Below are 16782 nucleotides of genomic sequence, written 5' to 3'. Positions count from 1 at the left end.
ACAAGAATTTCAGAGGTAGAACCTTCCAGCTGACTAGCTTGCCCAAATCCTCAATAGTAAAACTAACCATATATAGCTCTAAATTAGACTATTTGTGGGCAACTCCTAGCCAACTTCTCAAACTCTATTATTTAACTTAATCCAACAATGATGAAATGTGTTAAGATGCATTTATTAGACTCTTAATAAGGTTTGTGATAGGAAAAGTAAAATGTAAAAATATAAAATATGAAGCATATTTTAATAAAGTAGGAAAACATTATAGTTCATTTCTAAGTTTTAAATATAGTCTATTACTTCTAAGATGAAGGTAGCACGCTAGCATTAAACAGCATGTATTGTGGAATCAGAATCAGTTAATAGACTCATTTCCTTTATTTGTAAAATGTAGAAAATAACTACACTTACTATATATGTTTATGATAAAAATTAAGTAAGCTGGTGATGTAAAGCTCCCACAATAATGCCTAAAACAATGTAGGTTCTTAGTATTAATTCCCTTTCTCCACTTCACTTTTGAGTTGGTGAAAAATGCTTCATATTATCATCCATATTGAGTTACAAAGCAAGTTCAGTCATAGTCTTCCCTCCAAGATATTAACACTTACAAAATCAATGACACTTAAAGAAAACCTTCCTTTCCATAACTGTAAATTTATATAAATGATGTTCTTTTTACTGGGAATGTCTTCATTTAACCTTACCAAACTATATTTCATTCTCCAAGACCCAGATCAAATGTGGCCTCTGTGAAATCTCTCCTCTCCCACCAGCAACTGTATACAGCATTCCCAAAGAACACTCTTCTCACACCTATTGATTATAGAACTTACTACTTTAGACATGAATGCCCATCTTTTCTCACTAGGCCATGGGCTCCTCTACCTATGCAGAGTTGTTTTTATACCCGCAGCACGATGCCTCATACATATTGAGGATGTGATATGTGTAGAGTGATACTCTGTAACATACATTTATAATAAGCACAACTGTGAAAATGGCTATGCATGCTGCAGAATGAACTGGCTCTCTATAGGAAACTGGAGGTTGAAGGGGAATGAGTTGACCATGTCACTTTCCATCAGACAATAAAAATTTTAGGAAGTTACATGAAGAAATGGAAGGAAAGTACTTAGAATCCTCTGAGAAGAAAAAAAAAAGGATAAGAGGTTATTTCAGGTAGAAGCAACAATTTAGGAAATAGCTTCACTTATATAAAGGGGAAAATAAAAAATAGAAGATAAGACAAAATTAGGTAGCTTAACAGTAACCCTAAATATAAAAATAAACTTGGTCCTGATAAATTGGAAAAGAAGTAGTCATTTACTTTCAATAGTCAAATAGGGAAGTTTAACGTTGATTAAACTGGACCAGAAATCATAAAGGTCAGTGACTAATATTACAGTAATACAGTCTGTTGATAAGGGAAGAGCTTAGCTTGAATAAGTAGACTTGATAAACACCATGTGTATGAGTATCTGTGTATCAAGTTAATTAATTTATTTATTTTGAGAGAGAGCAAGTAGGTGGAGGGGCAGAGACAGAGAGAGAGAGAGAGAGAGAGAGAGAGAGAGAGAATCTCAAGCAGGCTCCATGCTGACAGCAGACGGCCGGAGGTGGGGCTCGAACCCATTAACCATAAGATCATGACCTGAGCTGCAAGTCGGACACTTAACTGACTGAGCCACCCAGGCGCCCTCAAGTTAATTTTTAATCTCCCTGCAAAGAGATTAAAACAACCATTAAGTATTCCAGGTTTCACATGGTTCTCAGAGAAATGAATCAAAACCTTTATGCCATTTTTTTAGAACTGCTTCATAATCAGGAAATGTCTTTCAGCAAACAATAACACAGTATCAAGCTTTGATGTCAGAATAGCTCAAAAGTTTTGGCATCAACTGCATTCAGGTAGTATCTGAAGAGGCATGTATGTGATTGCCTACAATTGTATATAGGGAAGAGCAGATAATGAGAAAATTTTTTAGGTGAAAGATAAGGGAAGGCATTACTTCCCTTACAGTCAACAAATCCAGAGGCCAGAGAAAATTGCACCGTGGAATCTAAAATCCATATAGACAATGAGTTAAAAATGACCAGCACCAAAAATTGTTTAGGTATCAAGGAATCAGCAGATGGAAAAATTTCCTTTTAAACTCATTAGGAGGAGAGTGAATATTTTTCCCAGAGGTCAGAAATAAGTGATAAGAGATATAGTTTGCAACTACAAAGTTGTAAACACTCCAGTCCAGCAGATTTTCAGTAGTGGAAAGGAAGGAAATGAAAATAAAATTGGTGGCAGTCAGTGAGACAAACAATGCTTCCTTGAAGACAGGGATGATCTGGCCCCGTCTCAATATAGAGGAAATGACAGAATGGCAGAATAAATGAGTGGCTAAGGAGCCACAGGAATTTTTTAAACTAAATAAACAAAAACGCATAGACTCTAAAGCAAGGTTTCTTAACTTTGGCACTACTGACATTTTGGGCAGGATAATTCTTTGTCACGGGGGGGGGTGGGGGAGAGGGTCTGTCTTACATACTGTATGTTCAGCAAAATTCCTGGCCTCTACTCACTAGTTATCAGTAGCTCCCTTCTCCATTTGTGACAACAAAAAGGTCTCCAGACACAACCATATGTTCCCTGGGAGATAAAACTGTGCCCCCTGAGAACCAGTAGTGTAAAGAAAAAGAACATACTTTTGAGGACAAGAATGTGATATCCTTCCTTATATATTTATCTAAAACATAAGGCTCTTTATTTAGAGCTTTAGATGAGGTCAAAAACAAAAGAAGGACATCAACTACCAAGACCATATTTGTAGGAAATCCAAACTTGTAAGAATAGATAAGAAGGATATTTGGAAAGCAGAAATAAAAAAAAATACTTAGTTGGCTCAATTACCAGCTTTCCTAGTTATGTTTATAATCATTATATGAGCTCAAGATGTCCTTTATCTCCTGGTTTCCTACTTATTGTACATAGTTCTATGAAAAGAGCCAACATAGAAATTTTAACCATTAAGGATAGTCATCATAAGTATGAAATAGCTCGATTTCCAGGCATATACTGGTATAATCATGATGTTTTATTCATCACATTTTTTAAATTAAAAACTCTTTTACTCTTGGGAGGATGATGATTAAGACTGAAGGGCTAGAACTCAAATCACATTATGCACTTCCATGTTATTTGGCACAGAAGCCCATAGTTTAGGACTCTATTACTCGTCACACGTGAATGCAAAAATAGTTTGTCACAACACTTTCAGCAGCTTAATTAAAAAAGATAGCACTTGGCTGAATATGCCACACTTTTATAGCAGCCAATCTTTAGGCAAAGCAGACATGAGAAGCAGCAGGAGAAGGTAGGTGGTTCTTGGCACTCCCCCAGACAAGAAACAATGCATATCGTTACTTGTGTAATCATAGGAGAGGGCATTAGTTTTTCCAAAGCAGTTTTACTTCACACAAAATTTCACAAACAGAAAGGGAATAGGGAGAGGAGGAGAGATAGAAACTAAAAGATGAAGCAGACTGTTTGGCTTGCAGTGTAACCTGTTCAGAAGATACTCTCTTAACAGCCAACATACAAAAACAAGAGAATCATATGCAATATGCAATAATTGTAAAGTACCGTAGGCCTTGTGTTGACCATGAAATTATTTAAGAGGGCAGACTGATAATTTTAAAAATCATATTCATGTATCCTTAAAATCCACAGCCATATCACTTTCATTCTCATGGCTCTTTTTAGCCATATAACTTTCATCCTCATGGCTCTTTTCTACCAAGTGGTCACATATCTGACACACTACTTCATGGCAGTGATTCAAAGAATTTTAACTACTGATTATCAGTGGCACTAAAAATGGCCTTTGAACTTGGTCCTCTAAATTTTACATAAGCATAATGCAAATCTAGGCCAGGTCCAACCATCACCAGTCTAGAGAACTACTAGGTCTTCCGGTGAAATTAGAGCTAATCTGAAATTTAGGGTCTTAGGCAGTACAGAAAATAACAGCTAAAAATAAGGATTTTATAGTCACACTAGTCTTGAATTCCAAATTCACTAATGTATATCATCAGGCAAGTTACTTATCCTTTTCTGAACTCTTCTCCTCACCTACAAAATAACTGATGTGAGGACCAAATGCGTCACTATTGATAGAGGAGGATACCCACCATCAATCCTAGAGCATCTCTGTGCATTCTTGCTGGGTATGCCAAGACTAGAAGGCCCTGACCACACCTTAGTCAGGCCATTTCTGAGGGCTGTTTTTAAAGCAAGGGACCCTGATCATGAGGTAATAATACCAGCCCCTCCACAAAGAGCAGGCTTGCTTTTGCTTACCCTAAAAAGTGGTAAATCCTCCAAGGTCAGTATTCCTCTCCTGTAGCGCAACTGACTCCCTGTGCAGGGATCCATCCTAGTCTATCTTGTGGGAATAGGACCATAGTGAACCAGCGTGTCATGCTGATATTGTGGCTACTGCTTTGCAATAAATAATAAACGATCTTTTGTTGCTGACCCAGGAGTGTTGAGTCTTTTGCAATCATTCATGAAATAGCAACAGGTGTATAAGTAGGATAACATCCCAGACCTTTAATAGTTCTTGACAAACATATGCAAGGCATTTAGAACACCAACTGGCACATATGATATTATTCATTATTGAGAAATACCTCTGGGAAAGCTTGAGTACTATATTTGGTCAGTGAACCAAGGGAACCACGTAAGGATTAGGATGACCTAAAGCAGAGCCCACGTTCTCTAGGGTCCCACACACGGTTAAAACAATGTTGATGTGACCTTTACTGAACTGGGCTAGCTCACACCCCAGAAGTAGGAAAATAAAATTAACTGGCATTTTCACCCATTAGCATTCACTCTTAATCTGTCATCTTTCATGATTGCTGACTTTTCATCTAACTAAAACCCACATGTCATGTATTTATGTTAGGGAAGATTCATTGCAGCTGTCAATAACCTTTGACTACCTGTGCATCAGAGCTGAATGGAACCTTGAAGATGGTTTATTTCAACTCCCTTATTTTAAAGAATAAACTGACACCCAGAGAGAAGATAAATAAATGACTTGTCCAGAGTTAGACTTCAAAAAGTTGTCAGCTTACTTTCTATATAACCTGCTTAAATTGCCAGAAATTAACTCTTGGGGAAAAAAGACTTAACAGGATCAGTTAGATATCCTATTTAGCTTATTTCAATTCTGTATAGCATATGAAATACTCTTAGATTCTGTAAAAGGTGGAGTCTTAAAAATACAAAGTGGTGGTACTAAGATCAAAATGCAATTTCCACTAGTTTATGGCAACATGATTGATGATGGGTGTGAATGGTAAATGCTTTTGTTATTTTTTAATTTTTATTTAAGTAATCTTTACACCCAACATAGGGCTCAAACTCACAACCCTGAGATCAAGAGTCACATGCTCCTCAGACTGAGCCAGCCAGACACCCCTGTGGTGGAAAATGCTTTTAAATAAATCTCTGTCACATTCAGTAAGTGATTTTATATCCAATGGCCATCTTTCTGCATGCTATTTCTGTGGCCAGGCAATAGGATATACCACGAATAATATTCACAGAAACCACTAATAACACCAAGAAATAAGATTATCTTCAGAGTTAGAAACATGCAAGTGTTAATAGATTATTTAAAGGGATGGGATTAAAAGCAGGGATATGTAATATAACATATCTTGATCTACAATCCCCTACAGAGCTTGTAGGAAGAGTGTATTAAACTGGGCCCAGAGCCCTGCACAATTCCTACTTTAAAGTATAACTAATGCTTCAATTCCATTATATAGAGACATGGCCACTTAAAATTTAGTATTTGGTCTCAAAGCTACTCAACTTATATAAAAATGGAAGATTTGGATCTCACAGAAATTCACAACACCATCTGGATTAAGTAAATATAAGATACACAGAAGAAGCCTCAGATTTCTGAGATAAGACAACATGGGTTAGTCCTGCTTTAGTAAAACAAATACATGAAAAACCAAACTGCCAGCATGGAGAAAATCCAGGCCATTTTTTTTCTTTGTACTGTGAAATTATTCTTTCCTTTAATAGCTTGTTTAAACACCATTAGCTATTCAACCAAAGGGGAGGAAAAATGTAAGCTAATGCACTGCCAGTGAAAAACAAGCTGTGAGGTCAGCCTAAGAAAAGATTATTTCTACTCTCAAATGTTTTATGTACACACTGACTCTTCTGGAAAGCATTGATTTTGTAATGTGAGGTACTAGACTGCAGACCATATTAGAGGAAATGTTTCTGCCAAATTTATTTTAACCCATCTTAACTTTCTATAGGTAACATAAATGAAAATAAATCGATGTTATGACACACAAACCTCAGAAAAATGCAGTCTTAGCCATACAATCTGTAACCATGTGAAGCACTGTGGAACAATAATACCAAAAAATCACTGGGAAGAATGTAGAAAGGGAGGAGCCTGAAGTTAGAGGAAGTAATCAACATATTGAACCTGTAGGCTAGGTTCTCAAGAACACAGCCCTCTACAGTTGAGGACTGCAATCATTCAAAAGCAAATGTATTCAGGTTTAGGACAATATATTACATAGCCATACACCTTATATTCTTTTTTTCAGAATCAATGACAAACAGAAAATACCTACTCCAAGTAAGATATTACACTAAGTCCTGTGCCTTGCTGAATTTCCTATCATGTATGAGAATAAAATCCACAAAGTAGAGATATAAGGAATAAAGTAAATCTAGTTTAAATGTAGTACCTGGCCCATATAGCACCTTTGTGGGAACTATAAAAAGTTCCCCCAGAAGATACAGTCTTGTGATTGAGCACATGATTTGGTAAGTGATATGACCTCTGTGGTCTCACATCCTTGAGCAGAGCCCAGCCATACTTAGTGGCCCAGGTCTCTATTATACATACAACTTCAAAATGTAAGAGTACAGTCTAGAGTACAAGGTCTTTCTTCCTACATATAGAATCTTCCTAAACAGCTTCAGCTAGCATAATATGCTATTAAGCATTTAGAGTTTTATCAGTGATGGATTTCAAAGCACATAAAACGATACCTCCACAGCTTTCTCTCCCCTCAGCAAAACAAAAGGAGTAAATGCCACAACAATTATGGAGCCCCAACGATTATCATTTATCTCCTGTTTTGAGGAAAATTACCACCTGATTGGGTCAATAAATACCCTAGAAGTTGCAGAGTGGAAATGGATTAGAGTTTAAATCTACTTGAATCCACAAAGTTCAAGAAATGATATGCCTAATGCCTTCCAGTACAATAACAGCACTAAATTGCTGTCTGGGAAGTAGTGTTTACACAATTTCTTTAGTAAATCTGTGTGACATCTAGGATTTTTGCCCAAGTTGATTTCTCATACTTACCCACTCCTCCCATCCCCAACTCCATCACCTCATTAGTGTAGCCTGGTTTTCAATTTTAACCTCACAAATATAAATAACAAAACTTAATAGTTCAGAGTTCTTTGTAAACGTTTGTTCACCCAATTATCCATATTCAGCAACCTAAAGTATAATACAGCAGCTAAAAACCAAAGACACCTCAATTACCAAACTGGCGTTTGTGTTGAAATAAAAACTACATCTAGTAACATATTAGCTGTGTGCATGTATCAAAGAGTTATATGAACACTATCTGCAGAACTCAATAACTCATTTCCTTCTCCCAACTATCTACAACATTTCCCTGGGTAGAAAATACTTACACATAAACCCCACTCCACTTCACGAATTGCAAAATGAAGAATGAGTGATTACCCAACCAGCGAGTGGAGCCAAAAGTCTTCATTTGGTCTCTTTTCTATGGCATATAGTAGCTGTTCTAAGGAGTCTCTCCACACTTGCATAGACAACCTTTCCAGATACTTCTACAGAACTAAAGACAGAAATGAACTTAATTGGAGCTGATACTTTATGATAGCACTTTATGTGGAGTAACTTTAAATGAAATTTTACCATTAACTTTAAGTTGTATTTGTTTAAGGAGCTCAGTTACATGTACGTTAATTAGGCACACATTAGATCACAACTATTTTTTGAGGCAATTAGAAATATTTGATTATGAATTAAATATTAGATGACACCAAGCAATATGTTAATTTTTAAAGATGCAGCAGTGGCATGTGGTTATGTTTAAAAAAAGTAATTTTTAGAGAAGCACACTGAAGTATGTAGGAGTAAAATGACATATCAAGGATTTGCATTAAAGTACTTTAGCAAGGAAAAAATAAAGGATGGATAAAGCAAATGTTGAAAATCTAGGTAACTGCTAGATTAGGGGTAATAGATATATGGTGATTCACTATACCATCCTATCTACTTTTTAGTATGTTTGGAATTTTTTAATGTTTTATTAAAAAGGTTATATTAACTACCCCATATTACAAATAAAGTAAAAACTTTATCTCTTTTACTTTTAGCTAGGTGAGAGACCAATAAATTAAGGATAGACAAAAATTCCTCATAATTTTGACCAAATCTTTACAAAAGCATGTGGATATCTATCTCAGAATGACAGATTTTTTTTAAAGGACTGTACCCAACACATTGTCTCCCTTGGTTGAGCACCAAAATTACCAGGGTATTGAATCAATAGCCTTTGGGAAATAATACATCCCTAATGAAGTGTTGGATTACTACATAGACCTGCCTGAATAGCCACCTAGAAGCTTCTCACATGAAGTAGGCACTGCTATACAGAGCCTTAACAGAAGGAGAGACTGGTAGACAATTTGCTGGTCTGTATTTGGTAGCATACTCTCTTGAAAGCAATACAGAAAAACCTTCATTAAACAAAAGCCTATGTTAAGTGGTGATTAGTAAGAATTTTGTTTGCCATATTGTTTCATGAGAAAGGCATGAATACTCTTTTCCTAGACCTCCACACATAAAGCAGGCAAGTATAAGAATTCACTTGAGTGTCTGCTCAAGCTATAGCCAGAATAAATCATTCAGACTTAAACAGATTCAACCTGATGAGATAAATAAGTTTTAAATTAATATGAGCTCATTTCTTTCTGTTACTTACATTCATAGCAAATAGCTATGCAAAAATATATTTCGACCATTCTTTACGTGCATCAATTTTGAGCTTCCTTCCTATAAGAAGACAATGAGTGTCAATGAGTGTCTCCTACAAGATACCCACTTAGATATGAAGTATATAATTATTATTTCAAGTCACCTGGCCATGATCTTACTCTCTTCAGTCCTGAGACAAAATAGCATATCAAACACCCCAAATCTGACAGAAGGAACTGGTCTCTTTTGCATGGCAGACTGAATATAGGAATAGGGGAAACCTGGGTCTTCAGAAAGAATCCATATGGTGCTAGTGATAACCAGTAACATTTAACCAAATGTGCTAATGGATATAAATTAGCATATATTGTGTGTGTACAACTTTCAGTGCATACCATTATTTAAAGTGTTCTATGGGGCCAAACTGGCAAAGAATATGATTTCACTTCAATGACATGCTGCTATTGCCAGAGTTCTTGGTACTTGTAGTGAACTCTAGGTGGATTATAATTATAATTGTTCAAAAAAGGAACAAAAAGAGAGATGAATAATGTTTCACTTTCAGAGACCCTGAAGCATAATAACTCTGTGCTATAGGTACCTTTACAATAGAAGTGATAGATTTTAAACTTATCTCTAGGTCAGTCCCCTTAACGTATCAGTTGACTCAGTTTTCTTATTTGTATAACAGCAGTAAGCTTCCTTGCAAGGCAGAATACCAAAGATATCTAATAAACGTTTTTTAACACAAATTTTAAATGTGTCAAATTGACGAACTGAAAAAAAAATGGTAGTCTGGTGCTTAAAAAATACTATAGTGAAAAAAATGTTAAACTTACATCTTCTATTCATTAAACAGAAAGAATTATTAGTAGAAGGACAGAATATACAATTCTCCAAGTGGACAAATGGAATTAGGGAGAGAAGAGGAATCAATCAACATATAACCATACAATGGTACTGTATACAATAATGTTAGAGCTATCAAATTACAAAAAAGTCATTAAGCCATTCAACCACAATCACATTTGATTCAGGTAATATATGGGGTTAATAGTAATGCTCTATATTTGTACAGCAATATGGAATTTTCTAAATGCTATCTCATTCATTACTATGTTTTATCTAAAGCACATTGTAAAGCCAATCAGGCAAACATTATCTCCAACTGGCAGATGTTAATGAAGGGGCTTAAACTTCTGCTGTTAAACTGCTCATCAGAGATCACAAGCAAATAAAATATAGAATGAACACTGGAACCCAGTGTCCTCCATTCAGTATTGTTTTGCCAATAATCTGAAGTCTCCTACTAATAACAATGTTTCTTGGGTCATGAGTTTTAATACCTTTATTCGGCATTGAAGTTCAGGCTGGGTCATCACAAGAATCCAACCAAGGGGATAAGGAGTTCTCCCAGACAAGAAGTTTCTTGAATTTCAAAACAAAGGACACAGAGGAATGTAGAGATAGGTTCATTTGATGGAGTATTTTTTAAAAGCCTACTTTCAACAATTTTACATTTTCAAAATGTCTAGCCTACGGGGAAAGAATTCCGAGCTAATAATCATTTACTGAGTAGCTTTGCAACCAAGCACTGGCTTACAAGTTTTAAAGAATAGGCATTCGGGCGCCTGGGTGGCGCAGTCGGTTAAGCGTCCGACTTCAGCCAGGTCACAATCTCGCGGTCCGTGAGTTCGAGCCCCGCGTCAGGCTCTGGGCTGATGGCTCAGAGCCTGGAGCCTGTTTCCGATTCTGTGTCTCCCTCTCTCTCTGCCCCTCCCCCGTTCATGCTCTGTCTCTCTCTGTCCCAAAAATAAATAAACGTTGAAAAAAAAATTGTAAAAAATAAAAAAATAAAGAAAGAAAGAAAGAATAGGCATAAAGTGGGACCACTGCCCAGAAGCACTTTAAAATCTCTGTACATACAAGATCAGCATGTAACATTCAGACTCACAATAGTTATGAGTTGAGAATAAGGAAGAACCTTTGGTAAGCTGAAGTAATCAGTGAAACTTTAATGAAATAATGATGGAATTTTGAGACCCAAGCTGGACTGTAACAAGCAGGTGAGATTTATAAAGGAGAAACAAGGTGGCTATTCCAAATTTGGTGAAGATGTTCAGGGTGGGTGGCAAGAAAGTGAGGCAATGGAGTGGCAGGAGGAATCTGAGGGGCAGAGAAATATGCCTAGTAAATAGATGAGATAGTAAATGGAAGAGTAAATGAGCTGCAACTGGAATCCAGGTCTCTAAACATCAAACTCTTTGTGCCACTCAGTCCTCCAAACTGGTCTTCTTGCCTCCATACTGGCACCCCTCTCCAAGAAATTCTCCACTGTATTAAGTTTCTTTAATTTTTTTTTAAATGTTTGTTTATTTTTGAGAGAGAGACACACACAGAGGATGAGCAGGGGAGGGGCAGAGAGAGACTGAATCCAAATCGGACTCCAGGCTCTGAGCTGTCAGCACAGAGCCCAACATGGGGCTCGAACCCAGGAGCCTTGAGATCATGACGTGAGCCAAAGTTGGATGCTTAACTGACTGAGCCAACCAGGCACCCCTTAAGTTTCTTTTTAAAACACAATTCTTATTAGGCCAGTCTCCTGATTAAATCTCTTAAATGGCCTGCTATGGCTTGCAGAAAGAATCTGAAACTCTAAGACAACATACAAATATCCATCATGATCTGGACTCTCTTTTCTACCAGGTCTACCATATGTACCCTTTGTTTCAGCCATTAACATCTACCCACAGTTCCTTTATTAGGCATATTACCATATCTCTCTACTTTGTATATGTTGTTTTCAACCTAAAATTGCCCTTCCCTCCCCTTCTTCAATTAATGCCTTATTCTTCAAGCCTTGGTGCAAATGTCACCTACTCTAGTAAGTCTTTCCTTATAACCATCATCCAATTAGATTGAGATACCTCTCCACATTTTTATATCACCCTCCTATGCATATTCCTAGGATTCCTTACACACAGCTCTTTAATCATTAACTTCCCTGTCTCTCTCACTAGACTATGAGCATATCTGTATCACCAACCATCAGAATAATGCCTAGGATGGAATAGGTGCTCAGTAAATGTTGCATAAATGAACCTGTTGTGCTCAACTTTATCAATTAAAATCAAACCATGATTTATCTAATTAAAAAACAACCAAATATTCAGAAAGTTATATAATAGCCAGAAAATTAACTTCTATCAAGTCCCTAATTTGACTCCACTGCCAAAAGAACCAAAGGCTTCAGGAATAATACAGAAACACAAAGTCTGGGGCGCCTGGGTGGCTCAGTAAATTGAACATCAGACTCTTAACTTCAGCTCAGGGTCATGGGATCAAGCCCTGTGTCAGGTTCTATACTGAGTGTGGAGGCTGCTTAAGACTCTGTTTCCCTCTGTCCCTCTAAAAAAACAAAAAACAAAAAAACCACATTCACACAAAGTCAAAATGCAAAAACATCTAATAATGTTAAGCCACTCTACACCGTGGAATGTGTGTGAGGGATGTTAGTTCTACTTTAACAATAGCCTCTTTTAATGGTCAAGTCATTGCCTTACATATGTGGGATTCAAGATGCAGCTCCTTCATAATACTTCTGGAGCTCTAGTAGATTTGACAAAATACATTCCATGATTGACACCAAATTACTAATTAATCTAAGATTCATGCTGCTTGATGACATGCTACAATCTGGGCCTAACCAAACAGTTACATAAAATACAAAGCTCTAGTACTAATAGTACTAATGCATTATTCAAAATGTGAGAAATTCAAAAGAAGATTGCCTCCAGTAAAAAGAATCAAGATAAAAGGGTCACTGTGAGGATTTAAAGATAGAGAAAACTGAAGTTCTGTTACTTTTTTTATTAATCTTTTTTATTTTTTTTATGTTTATTCATTTTTGAGAGAAAGAGAGTGAGCGGGGGAGGGGCAGAGAGAGAGAGAGAGGGAGACACAGAATCTGAAGCAGGCTCCAGGCACTGAACTGTCAGCACAGAGCCTGGGGTGGGGGTGCAGTGGCTCCAACTCAAGAACTGTGAGATCATGACCTGAGCTGAAGTCAGAGGCCCAACCCATTAAGCGAACCAGGTGCCCCACATTCTTATTTAATCTTAAACAAAGGTCATTAAAGTCCTGAAATGTCACTTTGAAAAAATTGTAATACCCAGCAAAAGTATGAGATATAAATTAAAGTAGCTCCTCTCTATAGAAAACATACCTTCCTTCCCCAGTTTTCCGGAACAATAAGGAACTCAATGAAAACAAGTGAATCACAAGCCTTATACTTCAGTGAATCCAATATACTATAACTATTGTTACTTTTTCTATATAATGAAAACTTTCATCATAGCTAATACTATATAGACATGTTTTTAACTTCTTTTTACTCTCAGATGAATTATCTTCAATATCAATCAGTTGTGTGGTCAGCACTATTCCCCTTCTTCCTTCATCACTGACCTCCTCCTCTCCCTAGTAACTTGCATTGGAATCAACTGGCATTTCCTTTACCCTCTCTCTTTGGTAACCCAATAGTGCTTATTCTTCTATAGGTCACAGGTACCTTTGAGAAACTGATGAAAACTATGAGGCCCAGAAAAATGAATGTACCTACATATACTCAAATTTTTCATACAATTTCAGGAGTTTAAGAACCCCTATCCACCACAATCATCTACATGAAGAATTTCTATTACATATAGCTCTCTTTCATAATATCACACCACAACTACTTTACCCACATACAATTAAGAACTACTACAAGGGTGCCTGGGTGGCTCCGTTGGTTGAGCATCGGACTTCAGCTCAGGTCATATCTTCTAGTTGATGAGTTCAAGCCCTGTGTCTGGCTCTGTGCTGACAGCTCAGAGCCTGGAGCCTGCTTCAGATTCTGTGTCTCCCTCTCTCTCTCTGCCCCTCCCCTGCTCATGCTCTGTCTCTCTCTGTCTCAAAAATAAATATAACCATTAAAAAAATTTAAAAAAAGAACTACTACAGTGATTAATAACACAATACTCAAAATAGTAAAATTTAGTCTAGGTAAAGCTTTTAGCTTACTAGCAATATTTTAAGAAGCCCAGAAGAACTCCATCCTAAAAGGCCTTAGAAGAAAGTGTTGAGCACTTCAATAAGACAGCTCAAAATAAGGAGTAAGGCATTTATTTTTTAAAAAAGTATTCCAAGTCTTGTTTGATCAACTTGCTTGCTTTAAAATGTGCTGAAATGTCCTTCTAAATTTGTTTTTATTAACTCTGATACATCTGCTTGTAAAATCATGTAAGGCTCAAAAGTTATGTTTGAGCAAAAGAGCAAGTTCTGATTGATATTAACAAACTCCTGCATTCAAATACTTGTTCTACTATGTCAAGCTATGTTCAACACTGAACAGTGTTAGCTAAGAACTGAAAGTGATACCATCTCATAACGATCTAGTTACCTTGTCAAAGCAAGTAAAACATAAAAGATGAAACAGGACAAATGACCAAAGGGAAGGGAAGAATATAATCACGGTGTTATAACTAACAGAGATAAGTGCTTTCTTGAAAGCATATTTCCTACAAGTAGAAAGTTCTTGTTGGATGTACCAAACTACTCGTGGACACGGAGTTCACTTTTATTTTTGCTTAAACTTTTAATCACTGTTTAAATCACAGTTTTGTACTGGGTCCAGGGGGAAAAAAGGAAACATGATCACTCTTTTACAACAAACTGATAAATATCAAAATCATATCAGAATTTTTAAGTGTATTAAACTTTAGTGATACACTCACAAAACTTTTCTAAGTTTCATGATGGTAGGGGGCACCTATTAAACCCATTAACCTTCAGCCAGCATAGACAATTCACAAAGGGCAATTTCTACTTTTGTAAATACTGGGTTAACAGGACATATCAAGTAAGCAAGTTCTCAATTTGCCTCAAGTTAGGGTAGAAGTGATGAAACTTTAAACTGGTTATTTTATTCTACCCCATCAGGTCCCTTCCCATATAATGGAAAGCTGCATATTTCCCGAAATAACGCCCTGACCATTGTTTTCCAATATGAACAATACAGAATTGAAAGGAAAATAGGAGGCAAGAGAGAAGTGCAACAGGTACATACATACCAAACGATCTGATGCCATAAGAAAAGGGTTTAGTAATGTCACTGTCTCCTCCCCTATTAAAAACAAGTTAAAACTGAACTAGATGTGCAACATGTGCTTGTACTTCAAATCTGGACTAAGAACCTTCAAACAGAAGGAATACTTGCTGAATTTGTACAGGAAAATCATGCCACCCAAATTAGAAAGTTTATTGATAAATGTCTGCATAATACTTGCCACGGTTGGGAAAAATTGACGTTAGCCAATATATTTTGTTAATGTTACCAGTTTTTAAGTTTCCCTATTAAATCATTTTCATATATATATATATATATATGTATATAAAGAGGAACCTTTTTAACTGAGTTGAGGAAACTCCAGTATTTCCCAACCTAATACCAGCCCCCATAGATTACATTCCTCTGCACATTAAGTCAGTGGCAGGAAATGGACTTCTACCACTGGTTCACACACTTTCAGGACGATGAAACTTGTGCGGTGGGCTTACTGCTTTTGAGCGTTCTTAATCAACTAGGTGGAAGTACTGTAATGACTCTGCTTATTATATGCACAACAGTTGGTACTTCACCCAGCCTAGAACTCCCACGCTCTTAAAAAGAAATGTTTCTTGGGGAGAGCACATGGAAGAGGCAACAGGAAAAAGAGCACGTAGGCGACTCTTAGATTTCTGGTAAAGTAGGAAGACTAGGAGCCTACGTTGTGTGTTTTTCTTTAGGGTGGGATTGGTGTGCAAGTCTCTAGGTGGGCTCCCAAGTATTTGGACTAAAAAGAAGAGAGGTTCCCCTGCCCGGACACTATGCGTTAAGACTCAAAACCCAGCAACTGACAGAAGTGGGAAGGAACAGAATCGCGCAAAGATTCGCGCCCACAAGTTAGACAAATAACAGACCCTACCCAGTACTCGGAGTCTCCCCAAGTTGGGGTGGGGCCTTTCTCCTTCCCGCACCGCCTCCCGGAATGAGAAGAGTGAGAAAGGGCTTAAATGGGAAAGGGGGTGCTCTTCCGCCCCCACGCCGTCTCCGCGCCTCGGCGTGGCGTGGCCGCTCCTTTGGTGGCTCTTGGAGTAGCACAGCGAGGTCGCGGTTAGCCTTGGGAGGGGGCCCCAGGTCCCCCGGTGCGTAACAGCCAGAGGTTCCTGGGGCTCTTGCTGTCCCCAAGGCTGGCGGGGACTGCGGGAGCACTCACCAATTTGGGTTTGTTTCTCGTTTCCTCTTCGTTGGCGGCTCGGTTCCCTGTGCTTCGCTTGTTGCTCCGGCCCCCACCGGGTTCCTCGCTGCCGCCTCCCGCTCCCGACGCCGCCGCCCCGGGCTGCTCCATCTTTCTCCGGCCCTATCACCTATGCCCTGTAACCCCAACTCTCCTCAACTTGGGAAAGCCCCTGGGGGTTGTCCCGCTGCCCTGGCTGATTCGGTATCACCGCTTCCTGTGTGAGAGTGTGTCTGCCTGGGGAGCTGCCGATTTCAGGATCCCGGCTCTCATGCACCCCCGACGCAACACGCCTTTGCCACTACTCGGTGCTGGGGCAAGCCCTGCCCCTGAGCAGCTGCAACTACCAAGGTCGCTGGCGCCGCCGCCCTCAGGGCGGTGTTTAGGGTGGA

General features: G+C 38.0%; 1 protein-coding gene across 7 annotated transcripts in view; it reads right to left on the bottom strand.

Annotated features, from left to right (window-relative positions):
- Nucleotides 1-16739, bottom strand: part of DIAPH2 (diaphanous related formin 2) — a 971442-nt gene extending 954703 nt beyond the window's left edge. For 2 of the 7 annotated variants that reach the window (XM_027053564.2, XM_053201433.1), the window contains exon 1: nt 16370-16739. In XM_027053564.2, coding sequence (XP_026909365.1) covers nt 16370-16501 — 132 coding nt within the window. In that variant the 5' untranslated portion in view covers nt 16502-16739. The remainder of the gene's footprint in view (nt 1-16369) is intronic. The other 5 variants (XM_053201431.1, XM_053201434.1, XM_027053563.2 and 2 more) reach the window with 4 other exon arrangements.
- Between the last annotated feature and the right edge of the window lie 43 nt (nt 16740-16782).

The sequence above is a fragment of the Acinonyx jubatus genome, chromosome X, assembly GCF_027475565.1.
Source record: "Acinonyx jubatus isolate Ajub_Pintada_27869175 chromosome X, VMU_Ajub_asm_v1.0, whole genome shotgun sequence".
In the NCBI taxonomy this organism is placed as follows: domain Eukaryota; kingdom Metazoa; phylum Chordata; class Mammalia; order Carnivora; family Felidae; genus Acinonyx; species Acinonyx jubatus.
This window is presented reverse-complemented; position numbering and strand designations above follow the sequence as displayed.